The sequence below is a fragment of the Oncorhynchus masou genome, chromosome 12 (genome assembly GCF_036934945.1).
Source record: "Oncorhynchus masou masou isolate Uvic2021 chromosome 12, UVic_Omas_1.1, whole genome shotgun sequence".
Classification (NCBI taxonomy): Eukaryota; Metazoa; Chordata; class Actinopteri; order Salmoniformes; family Salmonidae; genus Oncorhynchus; species Oncorhynchus masou.
In genome coordinates this window covers 39,997,885-40,025,746 of record NC_088223.1, presented here as the reverse complement: position 1 = coordinate 40,025,746, position 27,862 = coordinate 39,997,885, and the positions used below count along the sequence as shown (strand labels likewise).

General features: G+C 42.3%; 1 protein-coding gene across 5 annotated transcripts in view; it reads right to left on the bottom strand.

Annotated features, from left to right (window-relative positions):
- The window catches only part of LOC135550066 (sterile alpha motif domain-containing protein 12-like), a 119,076-nt gene that overhangs the window by 49,222 nt on the left and 41,992 nt on the right, over positions 1 to 27,862 (bottom strand). For all 5 annotated transcript variants that reach the window (XM_064980528.1, XM_064980529.1, XM_064980531.1 and 2 more), the window contains one exon: positions 21,960 to 22,100. In XM_064980528.1, coding sequence (XP_064836600.1) covers positions 21,960 to 22,100 — 141 coding nt within the window. The remainder of the gene's footprint in view (positions 1 to 21,959; positions 22,101 to 27,862) is intronic.

The window sequence follows — 27,862 nt, the reverse complement described above, 5'->3', positions numbered from 1 at the left end:
CAAGCCGCCAACTTCTCAGCTCACTCACAGCATTATAGAACGAGTGGAATATATCAAGCCCGAGACACAACCATATATCTTTGCAATCTGCACAGACTTCTCCAAGTCTATGGAAAGAAAATTTGAGCAGAAATTCCTAGAAACCCATCACATTATCTATGACACATGTGCACACACACAGATACAAACAAGGCATTGTTCTGGAAATCCTGCAGTGTACGCAGTGGTGAAACTGCTCAATGGAACAGACACAGATGAGAGGGGAGATCAGCAAGTGTTCTTTAAAGGGTAAGGCCACAACGATCATGTCTGTAAAGAACTATAGAATGCACCTCATAAGTCATTAGATACTTTCCCCCTAAATACATTTATTTATTTTAATTATACTTTGTGTCTTTGATTTATCCGACCTGAAAGACCGTGTGTGTTGAATTTAGGCAATCACTGAACTGATCAATTAGCTTAGATGGTCAAGTATGGTGCCTAGTTGGAACACAATCCTGCAGTAACTGCGGCACTCCAGGAAGAGTGTTGCTTAACCCTGGTTTCTGATTACGACATGGAACTTCACTGAAGAATCCATTTCCACTTTACTGGGTTGCCTTTACTGGGGTAAAAAAAGTGGGATGCATGCCAGCAAAGCCACAGCACAACACTAAATAATAAACGAATTGCACTATAACGGTGACAAATGATGCACACAAACTGTTAGGGCCTACATAAAGCTGTCCAAACATCTTACCACTGCTACACCTGGCTATCAGCGGAGCTTTGTCTGACAGCGAAACAGTTCATTCAGCCTCCTTTACGGTCTTTAAAAAAAAACGTAGCTGATATGGCTGACTTGCGTAAACAAATGTGGTTTCTAATGGCAATTGAAATGTACAAACTATGGCATGAGGGGACAAGAAGCGGATAAGAGGCAATCCGTAATTTCGATTATGACATTAATGAGCGAGCTAGGACGGACGTAGTCAGCATAACTATTTGTTTAGCACTTTTGAAATGTACAGTGACAGAATTCAGAACATGGGCCTTTCTTAGTGTTCTCCCTGTACACCAAGCCAGAAACATAGGATAAATAAAGGGTGCATTTAAGCATACAATGAAAGCTCTTACAATATTCAATTATTACATTTCTCTAACAAAAAGGTTATCGGCAACAGTACATGTGCCCCACCAAGTCAGAACAGTAGGCGAAATTAAGGTAAGTAGGTCAAATGGGCTACTAAGCTAACTACACAACATACATTTAGTATTACGTCTTTGCTACAGTATACATAACTCCCTGGCATACTACATAATTTATGGCGCATCATACAATACATTTTTGGACTCACCTTGTTGTGCTGTGCTTACTTGAATAGGAAGGTGGCACAGCGGTCCTTCGTGTGCAAATTTTGTCAAAGTCTGGCATTCTCTGGATTTATGGTGCTTTCAAGACAACTGTGAACTCGGAAAAAACATGGTGGAATCCTGACGTCATTGATCTTCAGTTTCCAGACTTACAATTCCGGGTTGGATGACCTTTCAAAAACGTATTTCCCCAGTCGGAGCTCGTTTTTTCCAGAATTCCCAGTCATCTTGAACTCAAGGTTTCACAGTTCCGAGTTAGTTGTTTTGAGCACGGCACAAATCATGCTTCATTGACATCAAGGCCAATGTTGAATGTTAATCATTTTAAACTTGAAAGAGAGAAACTTAATCCCAACTTAATCCCGGACCACACAACCACTCCACTGAATAGCAGGCTAGTGATTGCTTTGCAATGCTTACTGTTAGCCATTGTCACAGATTCCTTCCAAACCACTCATTGTTGAATTTGCGATTCCCAACTTGTTTTGTAATGTTCATGTCCAATGGCCAATGAGCACTGATACATTTTATCTATAATTTCTCTTCATTATTTCTCTAGCATCTGCAGCACAAGCCTCCCTCTACGCTTATACATGAGTGAAGTGAGTTCGGGAAAACTAAAAGGATGCATCTTAGAAAGAGTTCACATAAACTTTATACGTCCGAACTTCGAGTCAAATAGGCTTCCCAAAAATAATATGGTGGCTGTGGTAGAACGTCCATTTTGACTGGCAATTTTGTGCATTTATCAAAATCCCCTTTAAACAATGCCACTAAATAATGCCACTTTAATAATGTCTACATATCTTACATTACTCTTATCACATGTATATACTGTATTGAGACCCAATCACTGGACACTAACAAATGGATCACTTTAAACAATGCCACTAAATAATGTTTGCATATCTTACATTACTTTAATCACATGTATATACTGTATTTTATACCATCTACTGCACCTTGCCTATGCCGCTCGGCCATCGCTTATCCATATTTATTTGTACATATTCTCATTCACCCCTTTATATTTGTGTGTATTAGTCAGTTGTTGGGAATTGTTAGATATTACTGCACTGTTGGAACTAGAAGCACGAGCATTTTGCGACACTCGCATCTGCTAACCATGTGTATGTGGACAATAAAATGTTATTTGACTTTGATATGAATATCTCAGCGTGGCACACCTCTTCATCACTGTGGTGCTGCCTGGCAGAGGCACTGAGGCAGCCCAGGTCTGTATCATCAGCAAATCTCTCCCTCTCTCAGGGTGAGGAGTTCAGTATGGAGGATAATCAAAGGGTGCAATTACAGGAGTGTCCCTCAAACATGGCTGCTAGACGAGCGGGGCCAAAAGAGGGTGTCAGGGGAAAAATGATGTATTCACCTTATTTGTTGGCTATGTAACAATTATTTTCTTAACGAACACAAAGATATTTCTGTCCTGCTAATGCTGTGTTTTATGGTCTCCACTCCAGCACCTAGCCTGGGTGTTGAGAACATGGGTTCTATTACAGATAGCTTGAAGCCAACACTTGACTTGTGTTGGTGATAAAAACCTAAAAGCTAGCATTCTATAGACAAGATGTGGTGGGTGGGTGAGTGAGAGAGTGAGAGAGAGTGAGAGAGTGAGTGAGAGAGACTGGAAGAGTTAAGAACAATGCCACATTGTCTCATCTTCCTGGCATCTGGGAAACTATGTAAAAGACCATCCTGTGTAGATAACCAAGGTGGCTTATGGGAAGGTTAAAGTGACTGACTAAGCAATCTTGGTATCAGCTATATAAAAACTGTGCATCGTCTGTCAAGGCTAGACTCTCAGCCTAACAGTCAGTCAAGACTGGTGGGCTGAAGCTCATTATTGCAATAATTAATCAATATTAAATAAAGATTGTTTGAAGAAATTACCAAGACCAAGTCTCTGTCAGTACTGCATTTCCACGACAAGGGTTCGAGAGACAGCGAGAAAGAGAGAACTAGGGCCGAGAGAAGACTGGCATTCTTAAGGCTGGGGCAAGATCAATCATCCAGAATGGTTAAAAGACCTTTCAATGAACCTCCTTTAATCTTGGCACAATGCTACAAACCGAGCGTCACGAAGTGGGGCTCTGGGGTTTAATAATTCCCCACGGAGAGCGTAAATCTTTAATAGAGGGCAAGTTAAGCCTGTGGTGGCTCCGGAGGCGTGCACAGTGGTGCGTGCACGTGCAGATCCGGATAATTGATGATGCACATAGACAATGATACCTGACACACAAACTGAAATATTAAGTAGCATTACAGGGGTATAGTCAGGGATGTTGTATCAAACGAGCAAGCAAACCAACCTAGGCGTGCGCGCGCACACACATACACGCGCAAAATTGACGCAGAGGGGAATAATGGAGAATTATAGAGAATTATAATATGAAACTTATTTTAAAATGTATATTTCACCCTCTTGGCATCCTTTGCCTGTAAATATTTATAAAGTCATACAAATGTAAGTTACAGGATATCTGAACCTCCAAGTCCTGTGAATTAATTTAGTCTTGGTTATAAAGATAAGTAATTTCTCGCCTACTATTTATTCTGTAAAGCAAGAGGCCAAATCTAATCTTATCAAAACAGCCAAACCTGTTAGCCTACCAGTATTTCATCAAGTGTGCCCTATGTTGAAACAGGTTGGGATCAATGCATTTCTGACTACTACCCAGTAACTAGATCTCGCCCTTTCTCCGAGGTAGGATTACAATGCTCCCATTCAGTGGTTGTAGCTTCAGCCAAAGCAACCTGAGCGGTCGCACCAGGGCCCATAATATACACAGGCCCACTGCTGGGTCCAGATCTGCGGAGCCGCGGGCCCCCGATATAATTTGAATACCACCCCACCACGCCCAAGTATTAATTGCTGACGCGGGTCCATCACGTCTATGATTAGAACTTTCCTTAACGTAGGCTATATGATAAATTATCCCACAGATGGTTTCACTAACAAAATGTTTGTTATGTTTGCCACTACATAAGTCAAGCATGATATTTTAGCGATTTGCTGACAATAAATCAAATTAATTTGAGAAATAAATCATATTATTCAATAGTTTCAATACCATGTAAAGATAATGAAATGCATTCTGGGATTCATTGTGCAAATACTCTCCGAAGCGGTGTTGGTTTCAGTCATCGTTTTAAGCAACAGTTGAGCTAGCTAACGAAAGACAACGGCCACCCCCAAAAAATTGAGGAAGTCAAGACACGCAAAATTTGAAAGCAAAGGAGATATCAAAATTAGTTAAATTAGATTGTTTTCAAATGCAGCCATTGCTAGCACAAGCAAAATAGCAGGACCAGAAGAGGATGTAGGTTAATCGTCGCCAGCAGCAGCTTTTAGCGTCTCAAGTGAGCAAAGGCCAAGCTATTCCATCGTGCCAAAGCAACTTTGACAGAGGGGGATACAGGTTGTCAGGTATACGACCCTGAGCACAAGCCAGGCATGACAAGCTATCCCTGGGCCGGGCGGGGAGGAAGAGGAGCAGGGCGAGGCTAGAATCGTGGCGACAGAGGAAACAGGTGGAAATGGGACAGACAGCCTGTTTACCTAACCAACTGACAGGGGGGCGTTATGCAACAAATGTGGATGCAAAAGTCAAATGGCACGTTATTGTATTAGGCTCACGTAAGCCTACTGGCCCATTTCCAAGAGATGACGAAAGGCGGTGTTTGTATTACACCACTACAACCAAGGCTGGAATCAAATAACCACGTACATGGCTATGTTATTCGTCCAAGCTATATTGCATGCATTGTGAGCCTTTCTGGCTGTTCGGAGTTAATGGGGTGAGAGATTGGCGCCATCTAACATCCAAAATAGCATGTCATGAGACATCCCAGATTCAGATGGGGGGCCTGTTTGGTATGAGCAATGGAAGCGCAATGGCACTATTGATGCAGAAATGGAGAGAGGCGTGCGTTAACGCAGCAAATTTCTGGCGACAGGTGTTGGGACCGCATAGTTAATGTAACTCTCACACTTGCATCAGGTAATTTAGCATTCAGAGGGCACCGTAAAAAGCTGAGGCAGGCCAACAGTGGGAATTTTCTCAGTATAATTGAACTGCTGTCATTTTACGACCCAGTTCTGAAAGTACGTTCAGAACGCCCCGCAGGATCCGTTAACGATCTCAGTCCTCAGATCCAAAATTAGCTGATTTATATCTTAGCTGAGCGAGTGCAGTGTGACAATCAGGGAGAGATGCAGGAAGCCCCATTCCCCCCGATTATTATGGACAGCACACCAGATGTATCCAAAGTAGACCAGTTAAGCCAAGTTTATCGCTATGTGAGCGTGATAAGGGATGCAGATAATGTCGCCACAGATCTGACCATCATGGGGACTTCTGGAGACTGCTGACACATCAGCAGCTGAGCTTTAACTAAAAATCCTGGGCAGTTTAGAGGATAAGGGGCTGGATATTTCAAAATGTCCTCGGCAGGGGTATGATGGAGCTGCTGACATGAGCGGGGTCTATTTCGGGTGTGCAGGCCAGAATATCCAAAAAAGAGCCGCTTGCTGTTTATGTGCATTGCACAGCGCAGTCTTAACCTGCCTATCAGCGACGACCATCAAACATGTGCCAGAGATTAAACAGTTTTATGATACTGTTGAACTGTTATACACCTTTTTCGGGCATAAAGAGATGGTCAATTTTGAGTGGTATATTTGATTTTGCAGAAGACATTTTTTGTTGTTGTCATTCTGCAAACTACGGTTTTAGAAAATGTGAACGTCGTCTCCAAAATGCTTCAGGCCAAAGACGCAGACCTGCACAGAGCAGTCAGCCTACTCAAGGACATGACATGATATGATGATGGTCCTGTCCGGATTCCCACCGGATTTTGAAAAGGCCAAAGTCACTGCAAAGACCCTTCCCGACAAATGGGGAGCTCAGAACGAACGCATTTGAAGACAATCGGAGAAGGAAGGCGAGGCGTCATTTTGATGCGCTATGCAAGGACAAGCGACTGTCTGATGGGGAGAGTAGTTTTAAAGTCAACGTCTTTAATGCAAACCTTGACATCGTTATCCATCAGCTGTCAAACAGATTTAAAAGTCGGCGGACAACAGAGTCAGACTCCATCCCTCCCACTACCCTGGCCAACGCAAATGATGATGTGCTCTACAAGACCGCCAGCCGGCCGGCTGAACATTACAGCAAAGATATATCAGCAATATATATGGCCAATTACTCTCTTGCAGGGCCTGTTTTAAGAAGGATATAGCAAAGCACACTACAGTGAGAGACCTGGTCAAGATGCTCATTGTGGATTCAGTCACTGCTACATTTGGAGAAGTAGTTACAGCGATGCTCCTTTTTACGACTCTGCCGGTAAAGGTAACCAGTTCCGAGCACTCCGTTTCCAAACTGAAAATAATTAAAATCATACCTGGAGGAGCAGCATGGGACAGGAGATACTGCGTGGGTTGGCCATTCTGTCCACTGAAAACACCAGGGCCAGGACCATGGATTTGAATGCCATAGTCAACGACTGAACAGAGCGCAAGGCCCGTCAAATGCCAATCAAAATGAGTGCGTAAGCTTATATTTTTACAAGGCAGGCTATCCAGACAGCCTATATAAATCATGCTTTATTGAGATTCATTTACATTGCTCGTCCATCTACGACTATGCTCGATCGGTCTTAGGAAACCATGTCAAATCAAATTTTATTTGTCACATACAAATGGTTAGCAGATGTTAATGCAAGTGTAGCGAAATGCTTGTGCTTCTAGTTCCGACAATGTAGTAATAACCAACAACTAATTTAACTAACAATTCCAAAACTACTGTCTTATACACACAAGTTTAAGGGGATAAATAATATGTACATAAAGATATATGAATGAGTGATGGTACAGAGCAGCATAGGCAAGATACAGTAGATGGTATCGAGTACATATACATATGAGATGAGTATGTAAACAAAGTGGCACAGTTAAAGTGGCTAGTGATACATGTATTACATAAAGATGCAGTAGATATATAGAGTACAGTATATACGTATACATATGAGATGAATAATGTAGGGTATGTAAACATTATATTAAGTAGCATTATTTAAAGTGGCTAGTGATATATTTCCCATCATTAAAGTGGCTGGAGTTGAGTCAGTTTGTTGGCAGCAGCCACTCAATGTTAGAGGTGGCTGTTTAACAGTCTGATGGCCTTGAGATAGAAGCTGTTTTTCAGTCTCTCGGTCCCAGCTTTGATGCACCTGTACTGACCTCGCCTTCTGGATGATAGCGGGGTGAACAGGCAGTGGCTCGGGTGGTTGTTGTCCTTGATGATCTTTTATGGCCTTCCTGTAACATCGGGTTTTGTAGGTGTCCTGGAGGGCAGGTAGTTTGCCCCCGGTGATGCGTTGTGCAGACCTCACTACCCTCTGGAGAGCCTTACGGTTGTGGGCGGAGCAGTTGCCGTACCAGGCGGTGATACAGCCCGACAGGATGCTCTCGATTGTGCATCTGTAGAAGTTTGTGAGTGCTTTTGGTGACAAGCCGAATTTCTTCAGCCTCCTGAGGGTGAAGAGGCGCTGCTACGCCTTCTTCACGATGCTGTCTGTGTGGGTGGACCAATTCAGTTTGTCTGTGATGTGTATGCCGAGGAACTTAAAACTTACTACCCTCTCCACTACTGTTCCATCAATGTTTCATGAAGTCCACAATGTTCTGGTGCACGGCCGCTGAGCCACTTCATTGTCATCATAGCCTATACGCTTAACTAGGCTATAAGAATAATAGTAAGCACATACGCATCATATACTGTTAAAAGGCATGCTGCCATTTAATTCATCGGTTTGAATGCTCCACTTGATTGATTTTCTGGCGGGTTGTTTTTGCTATAGGCCTCTGCGGGAGGCAGATCATTTGAAATACCGGTATGACATTTTTGCCGCCTGCGAGCATGTACTAGGTTATTAGCTGAGTTTCAGTCAAGAGATTGATCTATATATTTATGTTTTATAATATAGGCTATTCCCTATTATTTGCAGATAAAATAGGGTGTTTGACCACTTTGTTCTTTCTGTGGTGCTGATCGACGGGTTCATTTCTGACCGTCGTCCATGTTGCTGAATGTATACAATTTGATTTTGTATTGGCTATATTGCCGGTAACAGCTTCAAATGTGCCCTTCGATTAGGTTCTCCTCTGTTGTTATAATGCTTAACAATATTAACACATCCTTACCAACAAAATTATTTTCATTAAAAAAGGGAAATATGGGTGGAGATGGGGGCCCGGAATTTTTTGGGTTCACTTGGGCCCGTCATGATTAAGCTACGATACTGCTCCCATCCACAGGTTACGAGAGGTCACTGAATGGTTTGATGGGCATTAAAACTAATCTAAACTATATGCCATGGCCATCTCAGTCACCAGATCTCAACCCAATTGAACACTCATGGGAGATCCTGGAGGAGTGCCTGAGACAGTGTTTTCCGAACACCATAAACAAAACACCAAATTCTGGAATTTCTCATGGCAGAACGGTGTTGCATCCCTCCAATGATTTAAAAATACATTAGATGACTGACAGGGGGGCGCTGCTTTAAAGCCACCATCTTGGCACTCCCCAACCATTGTAAAAAATATTTAGCAAGCTATATAAATGCATTCATTAATGTCTACATACAGTGCCTTGCGAAAGTATTCGGCCCCCTTGAACTTTGCGACCTTTTGCCACATTTCAGGCTTCAAACATAAAGATGTAATACTATTTTTTTGTGAAGAATCAACAACAAGTGGGACACAATCATGAAGTGGAACGACATTTATTGGATATTTCAAACTTTTTTAACATATCAAAAACTGAAAAATTGGGCGTGCAAAATGATTCAGCCCCTTTACTTTCAGTGCAGCAAACTCTCTCCAGAAGTTCAGTGAGGATCTCTGAATGATCCAATGTTGACCTAAATGACTAATGATGATAAATACAATCCACCTGTGTGTATAAATGCACCTGCACTGTGATAGTCTCAGAGGTCCGTTAAAAGCGCAGAGCATCATGAAGAACAAGGAACACACCAGGCAGGTCCGAGATACTGTTGTGAAGAAGTTTAAAGCCGGATTTGGATACAAAAAGATTTCCCAAGCTTTAAACATCCCAAGGAGCACTGTGCAAGCGATAATATTGACATGGAAGGAGTATCAGACCACTGCAAATCTACCAAGACCTGGCCGTCCCTCTAAACTTTCAGCTCATACAAGGAGAAGACTGATCAGAGATGCAGCCAAGAGGCCCATGATCACTCTGGATGAACTGCAGAGATCTACAGCTGAGGTGGGAGACTCTGTCCATAGGACAACAATCAGTCGTATATTGCACAAATCTGGCCTTTATGGAAGTGGCAAGAAGACATTTCTTAAAGATATCCATAAAAAAAATGTTGTTTACAGTTTGCCACAAGCCACCTGGGAGACACACCAAACATGTGGAAGAAGGTGCTCTGGTCAGATGAAACCAAAATTGAACTTTTGGCAACAATGCAAAACGTTATGTTTGGAGTAAAAGCAACACAGCTCATCACCCTGAACACAACATCCCCACTGTCAAACATGGTGGTGGCAGCATCATGGTTTGGGCCTGCTTTTCTTCAACAGGGACAGGGAAGATGGTTAAAATTGATGGGAAGATGGATGGAGCCAAATACAGCACCATTCTGGAAGAAAACCTGATGGAGTCTGCAAAAGACCTGAGACTGGGATGGAGATTTGTCTTCCAACAAGACAATGATCCAAAACATAAAGCAAAATCTACAATGGAATGGTTCAAAAATAAACATATCCAGGTGTTAGAATGGCCAAGTCAAAGTCCAGACCTGAATCCAATCGAGAATCTGTGGAAAGAACTGAAAACTGCTGTTCACAAATGCTCTCCATCCAACCTCACTGAGCTCGAGCTGTTTTGCAAGGAGGAATGGGAAAAATTTCAGTCTCTCGATGTGCAAAACTGAGAGACATACCCCAAGCGACTTACAGCTGTAATCGCAGCAAAAGGTGGCGCTACAAAGTATTAACTTAAGGGGGCTGAATAATTTTGCACACACAATTTTTCAGTTTTTGATTTGTTAAAAAAGTTTGAAATATCCAATAAATGTCGTTCCACTTCATGATTGTGTCCCACTTGTTGTTGATTCTTCACAAAAAAATACAGTTTTATATCTTTGTTTGAAGCCTGAAATGTGGCAAAAGGTCGCAAAGTTCAAGGGGGCCTAATACTATCGCAAGGCACTGTATGTTTTTGCCATGTTTAGTTTATTAGACACCTTAATGCCTACTTTTAAATTATATTATGTGAGCTAAACATGAGCAAAAATATGAAATGTTTTTTTTATGTGAAAGTTCTACAAAAAAAAAACATGTATTCAGACCCCTTGGATTTTTCCACATTTTGTTACGTAACAACCTTATTCTAAAATGTATTAAATTGCCCCCCATTAATCTACACACAATACCCTATAATAACAAAGCAAAAAACGTTTTTTAGATATTTTGCCCCAAAAAATAAGAAATGTGACATACTTAATTACTCAGAACCTTGTTGAAGCACCTTTGACAGAGATTTCTGCCTTGAGTCTTCTTGAGTATGATGCTACAAGCGTATTTGGGGAGTTTCTCACATTCATCTCTGCAGACCCTGAAGCCATGTCAGGTTGAATGGGGAGCGTTGCTGCACAGCCATTTTCAGGTCTCTCCAGAGATGTTGGATGGGGTTCAAGTCTAGGCTCTGTCTGGGCCACTCAGCGACATTTAGAGACTTGACCCGAAGCCACTCCTGCGATGTATTGGCTGTGTGCTTAAGGTCGTCTGCCTGGTGGATGGTATACCTTTGTTCTAGTCTGAGGTCCTGAGCGCTCTGGAGCAGTTTTTCATCAAGGATGTCTGTAATTTGCGCCAGTCATCATTCCCTCAATCCTGACTAGTCTCCCAGTCTTTGTATGTACTATTTTCTACATTGCAGAATAATTGTGAAGACATCAACTATGAAATAACACATATGGAATCATGTACTATAGTAACAAAATAAAAGTAGTGTTAGAAATCTAAAATATATTTTGATTTGTTAAGTAGCCACCCTTTGTATTGATGAAGGCTTTGCACACTCTTGGCATTCTCTCAACCAGCTTCACCTAGAATGCTTTTCCAACAGTCTTAAAGGAGTTCCCACATACAGTGGGGCAAAAAAGTATTTAGTCAGCCACCAATTGTGCAAAAGTTCTCCCACTTAAAAAGATAAGAGGCCTGTAATTTTCATCAAAAGGTACACTTCAACTATGACAGACAAAATGAAAAATAAATAAATAATCATCCAGAAAATCACATTGTAGGATTTTTAATGAATATATTTGCAAATTATGGTGGAAAATAAGTATTTGGTCACCTACAAACAAGCAAGATTTGTCTCTCACAGACCTGTAACTTCTTCTTTAAGAGGCTCCTCTGTCCTCCACTCGTTACCTGTATTAATGGCACCTTTTTGAACTTGTTATCAGTATAAATGACACCTGTCCACAACCTCAAACAGTCACACCCCAAACTACACTATGTCCAAGACCAAAGAGCTGTCAAAGGACACCAGAAACAAAATTGTAGACCTGCACCAGGCTGGGAAGACTGAATCTGCAATAGGTAAGCAGCTTGGTTTGAAGAATTCAATTGTGGGAGCAATTATTAGGAAATGGAAGACATACAAGACCACTGATAATCTCCCTCGATCTGGGGCTCCACGCAAGATCTCACCCCGTGGGGTCAAAACGATCACAAGAACGGTGAGCAAAAATCCCAGAACCACACGGGGGGACCTAGTGAATGACCTGCAGAGAGCTGGGACCAAAGTCACAAAGCCTACCATCAGTAACACACTACGCCGCCAGGGACTCAAATCCTGCAGTGCCAGACGTGTCCCCCTGCTTAAGCCAGTACATGTCCAGGCCCGTCTGAAGTTTGCTAGAGAGCATTTGGATGATCCAGAAGAAGATGATTGGGAGAATGTCATATGGTTAGATCAAACCAAAATACAACTTTTTGGTAAAAACTCAACTTGTTGTGTTTGGTGGACAAAGAATGCTGAGTTGTATCCAAAGAACACCATACCTACTGTGAAGCATGGGGGTGGAAACATCATGCTTTGGGGCTGTTTTTCTGCAAAGGGACCAGGATGACTGATCCGTGTAAAGGAAAGAATGAATGGGGCCATGTATCGTGAGATTGAGTGAAAACCTCCTTCCATCAGCAAGGGCATTGAAGTTGAAACGTGGCTGGGTCTTTCAGCATGACAATGATCCCAAACACACCGCCCGGGCAACGAAGGAGTGGCTTCGAAAGAAGCATTTCAAGGTCCTGGAGTGGCCTAGCCAGTCTCCAGATCTCAACCCCATAGAAATTCTTTGGAGGGAGTTGAAAGTCCGTGTTGCCCAGCAACAGCCCCAAAACATCACTGCTCTAGAGGAGATCTGCATGGAGGAATGGGCCAAAATACCAGCAAGTGTGTGAAAACCTTGCCAACAAAGGGTATTTAACAAAGTTTTGAGATAAACTTTTGTTATTGACCAAATACTTATTTTCCACCATAATTTGCAAATAAATTAATTAAAAATCCTACAATGTGATTTTCTGGATTTTTTTTATCTCATTTTGTCTGTCATAGTTGAAGTGAACCTATGATGAAAATTACAGGCCTCTCATCTTTTTAAGTGGGAGAACTTGCACAATTGGTGGCTGACTAAATACTTTTTTGCCCCACTGTATGCTGAGCACTTGTTGGCTGCTTGTCCTTCACCCTGCGGTCCAATTCATCCCAAACCATCTCAATTGAGTTGGTGGGGTGATTGGAGGCCAGGTCATCTGATGCAGCACTCCATCACTCTCCTTCTTGGTCAAATAGCCCTTACACAGCCTGGAGGTGTGTTGGGTCATCCGCCTGTTGAAAAACAAATGCTCGTCCCACTATGCGCAACCCAGATGGGGTGGCGTTTGCTGCAGAATGCTATGGTAGCCATGCTGGTTCAGTGTGCCTTGAATTCTAAATCAAATCACTGAAAGTGTTACCAAAGCATCCCCACACAACCTCCTCCATGCTTCACAGTGGGAAACACACATGCAGAGATCACCCATTCACATATTCTGCGTCTCACAAAAACACAGCGGCTGAAACCAAAATTCTCAAATTTGGACTCTAGGACAGATTTCCACCGGTCTAATGGCCATTGTTCGTGTTTCTTGGCCCAAGCAAGTTTTCTTATTGGTGTCCTTTAGTAGTGGTTTCCTTGCAGCAATTCGACCATGAAGGCCTGATTCACGCAGTCTTATCGGAACAGTTGATGTTGAGATGTGTCGTACTTGAACTCTGTGAAGCATTTATTTGGGAAGCAATTTGAGGATGGTAACGCTAATGAACTTATCCTCATCTGCAGCAGAGATAACTCTGGGTCTTTACATTCCTGTGGCAGTCCTCAAAGTCTCTTTAAAAGTGTTCTGCCTGTGCGGTGCCATTTTGAGTACTGCAAGCTTGGCCCATGTGGGCCAGCCCCCTAGCAATTCGATTGCCATCCAATGAGGTTGCAGGGCGGGCCCAAAGGCTCAGTGACACACGAGAGAGACATTTTCGGGGACACGTTTTGTCTCGAGCGCTACTTTGAGAACTACTGGCTAAAAAGATAATTACTGACATCAATCGAATTTGCCCTCGACATGATGTTACAATGATAATGGATCATCAGGTGTCGCGTTGCGGCTACCGCTAATTGCGGTATCATAAATCCTGAGCACAAACGATGATCCAGCATTCTATACATAATTTCCTTTTATGCACCCCCTTGAGACACCTACGTTTCCTCAAAATGCATTTGCTCTCTCGCTCTCCCTGTGTCTTTAAATGTTTACAGCCATTCATATGAACCTATGGCAACATGTGCTAACATATCCCATCTGTTCCACGCCTATAAGTTAAGATCGATAGAGGTTAACTGAAAAGACCAAATGGAGACAAACACCTTGAGATAAAGATTGACCAGCTATTAAAAAAAGGTGCCAAGATAGAAGAGCGAAAGAACTAGACACTAAATTACAACAAGACATCAAATTAAAAAAGACCTCCAAATAAGCAAGACCAGTACAAGAAAATAATGGCTATGCTCCAAACTACATTAATGATCTATGACACACAATCCACATCTTTAAGGTCACCATAGCAACATATAAACCTACCAAAACCTCTATACTGGATAGAGTGGCGAGGAGGAGGAATCTACTCTATCCGGAAGCGACATCACCATGAATCTTTCTTTTACTATTGAGAGTTAGTTAATTTCAAAATTGTATATCGATTTGCTCTCCTTAAATATAAGTAATCTAATTTATTTGTTTCAGTCAATTGTTTAATCATACTTTTTGCTACCTGAATTAGCCCAAACTAATTTTCCCCAGCTAGCTGAACAAATGCTCATTTTCATCCTCATTGCCAAACTTCATAAATACTGCACCCTCAACTTCAAAACGCCTTTGCTAGTTAAACAATCATGCAACTAAGAAATTTGCCGTAAAGAAGGCTTGTTTTGTTGAATAGTCATGACTGGTTCGAGATACAGTATCGGTCATAAGACTGAGGTGAAGGATATATCATCGCGCCTTAACGTGGATTCAAGTTCAGTTTTGAGATCCACCAGCGTCATTGGCATAGGGTTAGCAGGATGTTTTTGACTGGTCTCGGAACTGTGACAACTTCCTCTCCCCGCTTGGCTCAATGGGATATGTCGTGATTTTGCCTAACACAGTCAGATATGTACACGGTCTTGTACCAAACTTTTTTTCAACTGACTATCATATCTGTTGATTAAATCAGACTGTTAATATAAATAGTAATCCAGGAATGTCACAAGTTAATTGACACCACGAGAAAACTTGAGATAAAAGCAACTCCACAGATCGCAACGATTGGCTAAATTATTTCTGGATACTAAGGGTCCGTGGTGCTCTCCCTCATCACCACTATAATAGTGTCTTATAGCAACCTGGGGCGGCAGGGTATCCTAGTGGTTAGAGCGTTGGATTAGTAACGTAGAGCGTTGGACTAGGTTGCAAGTTCATATCCCTGAGCTGACAAGGAACAAATCTGTCGTTCCCACTGTTCCTAGGCCGTCATTGAAAATAAGAATTTGTTCTTAACTGACTTGTCTAGTTAAATAAAGGTAAAAAAATTTTTTTTTAAAAACCCTCCATATAGGGTTGGTGTCAGCAGCCAGGGCCCAGAGATATGTAATGGCTGGCGTTGTTAACAGTAAAGCGCCCTGCTTGCTATTGATCCAGGTTGGCTAGATCATGAGTGAATTCTGGGAAGCTGACTTCATGTGAATGACTGCCTAGGCAGGCAGACGCCTGAACTCCTGAGTGGCCGGTGGTGGTTGGGAATGGCTGTCTGCAGACCTAGTGGAACCAGCTAGGGCAAGGCGATACCTTTTTATTGCTCATTGTTGCTCCATATATTGAAAAGTGCGGCTCCACATGGTGAAAAAACGCCATGGTTAGAGGATATTTTTTTTTAAACGACTGAGCTTTTTGCGGCTTTAAAAATCGACCTGCCGGGTCATTGCAGTTGCAAAGTTCAGTGCAGAGACTTGCAGAGTAACAGTTTGAAAGGTTAAATCTATAATAACAGTCTATTAAGCTGACGATAAACTTGTTTTGGATAAAGTCAATGTCCATGCTGTCTGCAAAGGTCCATTGTAGGACATGACAAAACTAATAAAGCCTTTGCCTGAGTCTATCAGCTAAAGATATCAGAATCTGTGCTTCTACCAGGTTCACAGGTGATGCTGCAGAGAGCCTCACGTATGACAACAGTACAATCAGTGCCTCTGGCTATTCTACCTGCATGCCCTCTCTGCTCTGGGTATTCCATCTTATTGAATTCTACAGGGGTGCCCTCTCTCCTTCAGCTTCATTAACAGATCTGCACGTGTTGTTCATGCTTCACTGCCCTACAGGTCTGACATCCTTGAGAGACAGTGAGGCAGGTTAGAAGAAGGTTTGTTGTATTCTTGTATTTCCTTCTCCCTGGATAAAACCAGATGACGTGCTGCAGTGGCTAACCTTGACGTCCTTCAACTCCCTCTGTGCAAGTAGGCAGGGAAACAAAAAGGAGAAAGAAAATGGCCGCCGCATACTCTGAGGTATTTGTGAGGGAGAACAGTACTCTAATTGGTAACCTAAGCAGGGAGCCTTCACTCCATATTAAGGGGACTTGTCACCGGAGGTTATCAAAAAAGGTAGAACTATTACTTTCAAAACACCAGTGTTTTGTTCCAGGCTTGTTTAAAAACACCTGGGCGACATTTCTCACTCAATACCAACTGCGGGGCGGCTGATTACCGTGGCCGCATCCAATGCGGTGCAAAACAAATGGAGTAAAAGGAGTCTGCCTTCACAAAGACAGAAATAATTATTCCCTGTATTTCAGAACATTTATTAGCTGTGTATATACATTGTCTCTCACTGTGGGTAGCCGAGCTTTCAGACGTTAGCGACTAATGAGCGAGGGCTCAGAGGCAATTTCACGAACAGTGTGGCCACATTACTTTGCTACATAATGACTCCTAACCTTTCGAATATGAGCCCCGATTGGTACCCAAGGCATTCATGGTGTTACACATTTAAAATAGGGAGCAACAGAACTGAGGACTTCATTAAATAGTGATATTATAGTGCTCAGCTTCGGTCTTGTATGTAAGAATTAAATCTAAAAATGCATTTGACTTTTTCCTTCACCTCAATCATCTCTCGACGACTTTCCGGTGCAGATAGGGTCTGTTTTAGGGGGGAGCGAAAGAGGTGGGAGACGGAGGAATTTTCCGGGGCTATTGACTCCACAGAGGACTGAAGCCTGCCGTGCAGGGAGCTCAGAAAATAAGACCACTCAGTTCAGCCTCCTTCTCCAGAGTAAAGACATTCTATTCACTAAGGACTCCAGAGTCAAGACTCTAAAGTCAGGGGTGTCAAACTATAGAGATCCTAATGAACTACTATTATTAGTATTCTAATTTCTAATTCTGTGCCAATCCAGTCAGGAAGGTGGTTTGAGTAATACAACATTTTAAAAAGAAAAATCACAAAGCAAAGACTCTATACACTGAAGACTCCAGTGGTAAGAATACATTCAATAAAAGATCCCCATGAAACACTATTGATTAAAGATCACCAGGAGAATGACATTCCTATTCGAGGCCACAGATCAGGGAGAGTTAATTCATTAGGGATTCTGGAGCAAGGAAACTCTGCACTTTAGACGACAGTGCAAATGTATTCTTTTCACTGAAGGCCTTGGGGGAAAGACTTCATTAGAGAGAGAAGACGCTTGCTTAAGAATGAAGTGAGTGCAGAGACCGGTCTTTACTAATGAACCTGTAGCAAAGACAATATTGTAAGAAGTGGAGTTAGGCTACGGAGAATTGAGTTATTACTGCTAATGATTATACTGTTCGTCTAACATATAACTGATGAATATCCTGCTATATCCATCGCCAGAGTACTCCAATACACTTGACAGATAACTTTGTATCAAGTTCTTTAAGCAGTTTAATTCAAGTTGAAGAGTAATGCATCCAATGGTATGTTAAATGAGGTTTGCCTCTAATAAAGGGTTACTATCAGGGAGAAAAAAAATGATGCATTGTTTTTGGCAAAGATATTCAATACAGAGGGGACAATCTTCTTGAACAACCAACCGCTAAATTTCCATTCTATGGAGCGAAGACAATTCGGGGAGATTGAATACAGCCCATTGTGTAAAAACAAAAACAACAGATCAAATAAAAACCATTAACAGTTATTCTAGTTCTCCATCAACCTTGTACACTTTAGTACTAAATTGATTTCATTTTTCCCTTTATGGTTGCTTGTCAAAAAGGTTAACAACAACATTTAATTTAATTTTTCACCATCAGCACAGTGTCTTAACTAAGTATCTGACTCGTATCCATGGATGAAGTTGAAAGTCAAGGTGGCAAACACTAAGTCCAGTAAATGTGGTCGGAATACGCTCTTCTGATAGGTTAAATGTTTATTCAAATCACAAAATTCTACATCTTTAACATCCAACCCGTTTTAAAAAGAAATGTGGGCACCGATTCATTCTTGAAAAGTACAATTGCTATTAGAAATCAGAAAATTCAACAGCATCAGAAAGTGGGAGAAGCTAGCCAGCCAGCCCATAGAGCCCCCACAGTGGCAGTGTCATATAATATCCATTAAACCTAGTGTTCAAACAGGGAAATGGTTCTAAACCATTTTTTCACCATAGGGAACTTAAAAAACACTTTAAAATTAGGGCTGTGTTTCGTGAAGGCTTACCCCGGCATGACGTATTGATAACCATTTAAAACTCTCTATGACAAGGTGACTTGAAAAAGCTAATTAGCATCAAAGTAGGCATCATGCAAAACTACAAATCCCTGCAAGCTTCTGCATGTTATCTCTAGCTGATACCTTTTTTAATTAAAGGAGGTATTGTGCCAATTTAAAACTTGCATAAGACAGTTCACAGAATTGTCCATTTAAAGAAATGTAGCCAATTAGATAGTTAGAGATTCTTACTTTGGCCCCGATTCATCGGTCTCGTCCAGATCATAATGGTATTTGTAGTTCTTTACGATAGCCACATTAGCAGCTAATTAGCATACCATATTTTTTTTTTTTTTTTTGGGGGGGGATAAATACAGGTGACTATATTAGTCATGTTGTCCTAGAAAGATTTACATAGTTATCAAAACATCACGTAAGGGTCAGAATACACAAAACACAGCCCTTATCAAGTGTTTCCAAAACCACCTATGGGAAAAATGAATGGTGGAAAAAACGATTGGAATATTGTCCCTGTTTGACCGCTAGGTTTTATGGGTATTATGATTCATACTGTGATACTCTAGAGAGCGTTGTATTGAGGATTTTGTAGTCGACTTGAGCTGCAATAGATTTCCACAATTTTGATAAATTAAACATTTTATTTAACACAGTAAAATGAAAGGATTTTTCCTGTAACTGATGCAGTTGGTATTTGTGCAAACTCCTTTTATGGAGATTGACAGCAAAGACATCAGGCTTGGACCCACCGAGGATCCACTTTGAACATCCATGTACAGTGCCTTCAGAAAGTATTCACACCAACTTCTTCCACATTTTGTTGTTTAAAATTGATTAAAATTTTGATTTTGTGTCACTGGTCCTCACACACAATATCCCATAATATCAAAGTGGAATTATGTTTTTAGAAATGTTTAGCTTTTAATTTTTTATTAATTTGTTAGAAGGTCGGAGGAGGAAACACTGTACCTAGCGACCTGGTCAGCGTGCACTGTGCCCAGCCCGCCACAGGAGTCGCTAGTCCGCGATGAGACAAGGATATGCCTATCGGCCAAACCCTCCCTAACCCGGACGACGCTAGGCCAATTTTGCGTCGCCCCATGGACCTCCCGGTCGCGGCCAGCTGTGACAGAGCCTGGGCTCGAACACAGAATCTCTGGTGGCACAGCTAGCATTGCGATGCAGTGCCTTAGACCACTGCGCCACCTGGGAGGCCTGTGTTTAACATGATTCTTGAATGACTGCCTCTGTACCCCCCACATATGGTTATTTGTAAGGTCCCTCAGTCGAGCAGTGCATTTCAACCACAAAGACCAGGGAGGTTTTCCGATGCCTCGCAAAGGATGGGCACCTATTGGTAAATGGGTAAAAATAAAAGTAGACATTGAATATGCCTTTGAGCATGGTAAAGTTATTACACTTTGGATGGTGTATCAACACACCCAGTCACTACAAAGATACATGGGTCCTTCCTAATTCAGTTGCCGGAGAAGAAATAAACCACTCAGGGATTTCAACAGGAGGCCAATGGTGATTTTAAAACAGTTATAGGAGAAAATCAAGGATGGACCAACATTGTAGTTACTCCACAATACTAACCTAATTGTTTCCCTGAATACAAAGTATTGTGTTGTTTGGGGAAAATCCGATACATTACAGAGTACCAGTCTCCATATTTTAAAGCATAGTGGTAGCTGCATCATGTTATGGGAATGCTTGTAATCGTTAAGGACTGGAGTTTTTCAGGATAACAAAAAAATCTGAATCCATTTTGAATTCAGGTTGTAACAACAAAATGAGGAATAAGTCAAGGGTTATGAATACTTTCTGAAGGCACTGTACTTGAATGTGAACAAACAAACAATGTTATGAAAGTATATGTAATGGAATGGCCCAGTTTTGGAAAACAATGCCACTTTATCAAACTGTCCTCCTTAGTCTAAAAAGCCTCTCTACCCAACTTGAGCATTACTGTTTAGCGAAAGGACAACTCTCCTTTGTTGTTGATAAAAAGTAGAGAATCCTTCAGAATCCTCCCTCTGCGTGGAGACGATGAGAGGGGAGAGAAATCAAATTAATTATTTTCATCCCATGGCCCACTGCTCCTTTAAGGTTAATCACTGTCCGTCTGGCTAATTCTGCCTGGGCACACTGCAATAATTACACCACCGCTCTCCTCATCTCATCTCAAGTCTCTTTTTCTCACAAACTCCTCTTTCACGCTGCCCTTTTGTCATTTCCCACAACTTCCCTGACCGCTAGGTCTTGCCTTCCCACACCTTTATTCCAAAAAAAGTGTCTAAAATACAACAGCTCTCCTCTGTTCAAGGCTCTCTCCGTCTCTTATCTTAGTTCAGTGTTCGCTTCCCCCAATAAATGATCCTCCCGGCCCATTCCGCAGTAAATCCAGTTCTCCTTTGACCAGCTCCTTCCCTTCATTTCACACTTCCTCCTTTCCACACCACTCCCCATTTCTCCCTCCCCGTTCTAATTCTCACAGCAGCAGTTCTAGTAGCACAAGTTCAGCCTTTCTATGGACACAAGGGGCCCCGCTCCCCCAGCAGTAGTGTAGCATCACGCTCTCCCTCAACCAGTGGCAAGGGAGAAACCAGTGGCAACAAGAAAGGAGCATCAAAGAGAAATACCACAAGAATTCAAGACGTGAACAGTTTCCCGGTATTTGGATTTCACCCCTGAAGCAAAAGAGATCGGTGTTGAGAGCCAGAGACAAGTTGATGGGGATGATACTGATTTTAGTTACAGGTGGTGATGTGGGTGATGAGTGGTGCTGAACGCTGAGGAGAGACAAATCACTAAGAATGACTGGATGTCAGGGTGTAGGGGGGTCAGTGTTGTGATTGGACGATCTGAGATGGGGAGACAGACTGCAGAGTAGGGTCCAGAAATACACACATACTGTAAATTGGCTGTAGTGTTGATTGGTGCAGGTGGCTGGCTTTGGCCACATAAAGAGTGCCGAGAGAACAATTAAAACCAATTGAATGTAAAGCCGCACGACCATGCAATCGGGTGAGTGAAATGGCCTATCGTTTCATAGGCTATCACTGTAAAGCTGGTCACACCGGCTCCATCGTGGCCAATGACAGAGGTGCAATCACAATTGTCACCCTACTGTTCCTACCATTGGAGAAAAGTAGTGCACTATATAGGGAATAAGGTGCCATTTGAGACGCTACCATGGTGAGAGTTGTACCTTGCGTGAGTAGTTGCAGGGTGCGGACTTCTTCTCTGACGCGGAGCTGCAGGACCTGCTGGAGGATGTACTGCCGTTGGCCCTCCTGCATGATGCCCATTCGCTCCAGCTTCCTGTCTGTCAATCTCATCAGAGCCCGCCCTGGCCGGAGAGAGAGAGAGCGAGAGAAAGGTTAAACTCAACTCCTCCTCATGAGATAAACAGACTCCCCCATCTCACCCACCCAAAGCAAAAACCATAAAGGGGCACAAGGAAGACCAAGTACACAAAACATTTGCTCTTTCCATGACATAGCTTTCACCTGGATTCACCTGGTTAGTCTATGGTCCTTGTTAATTAACGTTACAGTTAAATCCACTTCAGTCAATGTAGATGAAGGGGAGGACAATTGAGACATGGATTGTGTATGTGTGCCATTCAGAGGGTGAATGGACAAGAAAATATTTAAGTGCCTTTGAACGGGTTACTGTAGTAGGTGCCAGGCGAACTGGAACTGATGTGTCAAAAACTGCAACACTGCCGGGTTTTTCCACACTCAAATCTCCCGTGTGTATCAAGAATGGTCCACCACCCAAATGAAATCCAGCCAACATTGACACCTTATAAAGTCCATGTCCCGTCAAACTGAGGCTGTTCTGAGGGCAAAAGGGGGTGCAACTCAATATTAGGAAGGTGTTCCTAATGTTTTGTCCAGGCAGTGTATTTACAGAATAAATATTTAATGAAATTGATAAACATTGTTTGGAAAAGGATCTCAGTAGTACCTCAAAGTGAACTAAAGCATAACTGAACAAAAAGGACTCTCTCTCTCTCTGAATACTGCCTTCAACTGTACTGTTACATACAATAAGCAGCACAAGAAATATCCCATTTTCCATTTCCATTATGCATAGACATTGTCAAGGTGACTCTATTCTCAATCTATGAATAGATAATTCTATCCTCTAACCATTCAATACATGTTATTCAATTTATGCTTGGGTATGCTAGCAGGAAGCAGCCAACGATGACTCACTTATTCCTTGAATCTTCATCTGGCTACATAATGCACTTTAACATAATTATTAATCTTATTTCGCCCATAGGCACCTTCTGGGAGACCTTGATTTTAAAATCCCTAATTTAATCTTCAATATCAATTCTTAAAAAGTAGGTTATTTTGGCCAGTGATAGAAATGCAGTGGAGAAAGTAGAGTCTAATTAATTACGCTCGTTGTGGAAGGCCTTTGTGGCAATGTGCGGGATTGGGGAGCTAGATAGAAAATAATGCCTGCCGATTACTATGCATTAGCCCGACTCCTGTAAATCCCCCTAATGACTCGGGGCTCTGATTTGCTCCTCCTGATTGGCTGGCAGCCTGCTAACTTTACCTGGTTCATGGTCTCAAAGCAGGGCTATGGTGGCCTGACTGTCACATGCTCTCCCTCTTTCATCCCGAGCTCCCTCCAACAGTACTGTACTTACTGCAGTCATTGATGTGATTTCATAACGACTTGTTACTTAACGCCTTTGTATATTAACTTTTTTTTTCCTGTGACGCGGCTCATTATTCAAGATAGATTTTTTTTGTTGACAAGGGGTGTTGTGTGAAAGCATCGTTGGCTATAATGTCTTGTGAGAAAGTAACTTTTGGTGATTTATTGCAGTTTTACACCTTATGCAACCATGCCTCAACACACAGTGAGCAGTTAACAAAGCTAAAGTAGTCTGTGTATTGGTATTTGTGGGTGACTATGGCCAAAGAATGGCAAAAATTGTTAAGTGTAAAAAAAAAAAATGTGTTGATATGCCAGCTACGGTTTTAATGATGCCCATTACAGAGTAGCTAACTATAGACAGGAGAACCTATGAGGGCCAGTAAAATGGGACGTGAGAGAGAACTAGAACGACAAAGTGAATGTAAAAGGATCACCTGAGGAGTCTATAAATAATGACCAACCATCACTTGGCACCTCATCCGAAATCCTACGCAAATCTGCTTGACAACAGAGGCACCTCTTTAGCTTTACCTCATTGCTATCGGTTCTATAAACAAACACAACCATACAGGATGTATGAGAGATAAAGCTTTCCAGATCAATGACTAAACAGCTGCTATAATAACGCATCTTTAATTATCAATATCTCAGAGTTAAAAGGCGGCCGCTTAAGATGCCTCAAGATGAGAGCAATTTGGAGTCAAGCTGCTAGTTTCTAGGCGGCGGTGCCAACATAGCTCCTTTCCTCTCCTTCCGGTAGCAGCCGGGCGAAACGCCTCTGTGGAGTTTCTCGCCGCTGCAGTTCTGAGTCATTGACTCCACAATCCCACAAAGCCACAGTAGGGAATTTATCAAACCACAATTAATACACAGAGCAGTGTAGCATGGCCGGGCAGAGAGAGCACAGAGGAGTAGAGGATGAGGGGAGAATGCCTGAAGAGAGAGAAGAGGGGATGAGATGGAGAGAGAGAGTGAGAGAAAGTTAAGAGGGACTAGGAGTGGATTTGAAAAAAAAAAGAGGACATAAAATGAGAAAAGAGGAGACTTGTTGAGGGGAGACTTGTTGAGGACTGAATAGACAACTTGGGGTTGAGTGGAGTGCTATGACAAGGCAGTGTCTCCAAAATGGTGGACAATTGATACAGTGTTGGGGTTGGAGTAACTATTTCCTCATGGGTCACGTCATGGCAGGTAACTTGGTTGAATTTAGAGAGTGGTTCAAAAGAAATGTCAAAAGATTAGCTATACTATTAGTTGGAAAATGCAGATAGCTATACTATTTGTCACCAAGCAGTCCTCCCACATAGGCACACACACACACACTAGGGATAGGATTTGAAATTTTACGATTCAGTTTTTGTGATTTCCTTTTTGTCTCTTGGAAATCTAGGGGCAGTATTTCATTTTTGGATAAAAAAACGTTCCCGTTTTACACAAGATATTTTGTCACGAAAAGATGCTCGACTATGCATATAATTGACAGCTTTGGAAAGAAAACACTGACGTTTCCAAAACTGCAAAGATATTATCTGTGAGTGCCACAGAACTGATGCTACAGGCGAAACCAAGATGAAACTTCAAACAGGAAATGAGCAAAATTTTTGAAGCGCTGTTTTCCAATGTCTCCTTATATGGCTGTGAATGCGCCCTGAACGAGCCTACAATTTCTGCCGTTTCCCCAAGGTGTCTGCAGCATTGTGACGTATTTGTAGGCATATCATTGGAAGATTGAACATAAGAGACCACATTTACCAGGTGTCCGCCCGGTGTCCTGCGTCGAAATTGGTGCGTAAACTTCAGCTGCAAGTATTTTTCCATGTGATTGAGAGGAGAAAGCAGACTTCCACGAACGATATATCAATGAAGAGATATGTGAAAAACACCTTGAGGATTGATTCTAAACAACGTTTGCCATCAGTTTCAGGTCTAGTGGAACCACCGACAGGCGAGCGCCTACTATTGCCGTTTAAAGTAGGGAAAATAGCATACCGATGTCAGAACAGCCTGGAGGGCCAAATGCGCAGCAGTAGCTCAACTCAACGTTTCATAAACTACATTCAAGTTTGCTTTGTTAAATTAAGAATTTCAAATGTCATGGTATATCCTTGTAGGTAAGTGTCACAAGGATAATTTCATTTTAGACAAAGCTTTTTCACTGAACACTCACGAAGTAATCTAATACTAACGTCTGTTCGATTAACCGTGCCCATCCCTAACAGACATACACACACACACACACGCGAGAGAGAGAGAGAGAGCACTCTCTCGGACTCAACCCCAGCAAAGGTAAGAGGGCTTCTATTTCAATTTCCTTTCCTCTAGAGTCTCTAGACCATCTGTGATTGGAACACTGCCAGACAACAAAACAAAGCTTCCTTTTTACTTCATCTCCTGTATTCACTTATATTTGGCCAACTGACTGACAAAAATGACTTAAGGCACTTCTGCCTCTTCAGTTGCACTATATCGATTGGATTTAAAATTCCCCTCCCACTCTCCAATTGGTCTCCCGTGTAGCTTGTTGGCTGGCGGTGTTAGGTCTGCCCTCTCACTGTCCACCCCTCTATACCATTACCGCAAACCTGCCTGAATGAGGCCTCCTTCTCACCCAAATATTAGTTACTGTTGAAAGAGGCAACCCCCTATAAAAAAAACAGGTACAGATGCTGTAAAAGACAGTATGTATTCAAGTCAGCATATTCATAAATCTATGGATACAAACCTACAGTGTGCACACACACGGACCAAGTGTTAGATTAATGGGCAGGGGGAGTGCGGGTCTCAGTGTGGGGCTGCAGGCAGATTGATCTACAGCTATGGCCTGGCACAGTCAACCACTGCTTTGATGAATGGGGGCTTAGAGTGCGCACACACACACACACCCCCCCCTGCGGGACCTGTCCCTTTTTACGTGTGAACCAAAAGCCATGCTAATTACTGCTCTGTGGGTGAGGACAGGGGCACAAGAGCAGAAAATGAACCTCACTTTCTCTCCATCTCACAAATCTCTCCAAACGACTACAGTCAGTGAACGTACATGGGATCTACAGTAAGAGCTGGGCTGGCTGTGAACTGCAGATAGTTCTCAGGTAAAACCTTCAGACACAGCTGTGTGTGTGTGTGTGGGCTACTGAATGTCTCTGGTTACCCTCTACATGTGCAATAAGTCACAACATGCAGCAAACACATCCTTATCAATAGACCATTCTATAACAGGGGTCTCAAATTGGTGGACCGCGAGCCAGATCCGGCCCACAAGCCCATTTAATGTGTCCTACTGTTGTCTAAATAAATGTGAGAGTTAACATTCACAACTTACTGTGTATATCATCCTTTACTAGTGCTTGGCTTACTGGCACACATTACAAATACATGGGTGACCATGTGACTCTCTCAGTAACCTAGGCACGATATTGTAAAGTACTGCTCCCAAATGGCAATGAGATGGGCTATGCGCTGAGATGAGTTCCAATGGGTTCCAAATTAGATGCTAATGCTATTTCTGACTGGAGCAAATAGGGGCATCATTCTCAAGGGGATGCAGCCCTCATCCTTAATGAAGCCAAGCACAGTAGCAGAGGGATAATCAGCAGCACAATCACACTGCAACCTCAGCACGATGCTAATTCAGAGTCACTGCCCATCTACAGTATCCGATTACTAATCATTGTTTATTAACGAGCACAGAGACGTGAGGAAGAACGTCATATATAGAATTTCCATTGTGAAAGGATCAACATGATCATACAATTACGTGGCTCTCCAGATGCAATCTGATCACTTACTATACGTTTGTTCCTTTGTGGTCGGCCTATCGCTCGCAATGCTTTTCTCACAATCATTGAGGATGGGTCTAGTAATGGAGCCAGAGGAGATGGCTGCCGTTGAATCAATTGTGCTATTGTGTGTGTGTCCGAGTTATTTGTAACTTATTTTGTACATAATGTTTCTGCCACCGTCTCTTATGACCGAAAAGAGCTTCTGGATATCAGAACAGCGATTAATCACCTCGTACTGGACAAAGATTTCTTCTTTAAAAAGAGTCGGACGCAAAGGATTTACTTCAGACACCCGACAAGGCCAAAATCCCCATCATTTGCATGAAGAACAGACATCGGGGAAGTAGATCGGGGTGCCTTGTAAGGATCCGACAACGAGTGGGTAATCCGTCTCTACCATCAGTCCTATCAGCCAACGTGCAATCATTGGATAATAAAATGTATGAGCTCCGACCAAGACTATCCTACCAACGGGACATTAAAAAGATATTAAAGTTATGTTTCACAGAGTCGTGAACGACGACATGGATAACATGTCGCTGGCTAGGTTCAGTCCATCGGCAAGATCAAACAGCTGCCTCCGGTAAGACAAAGGGTGGTGGTCTGTGTCTATTTGTAAATAACAGCTGGTGCACAAACTCTAATA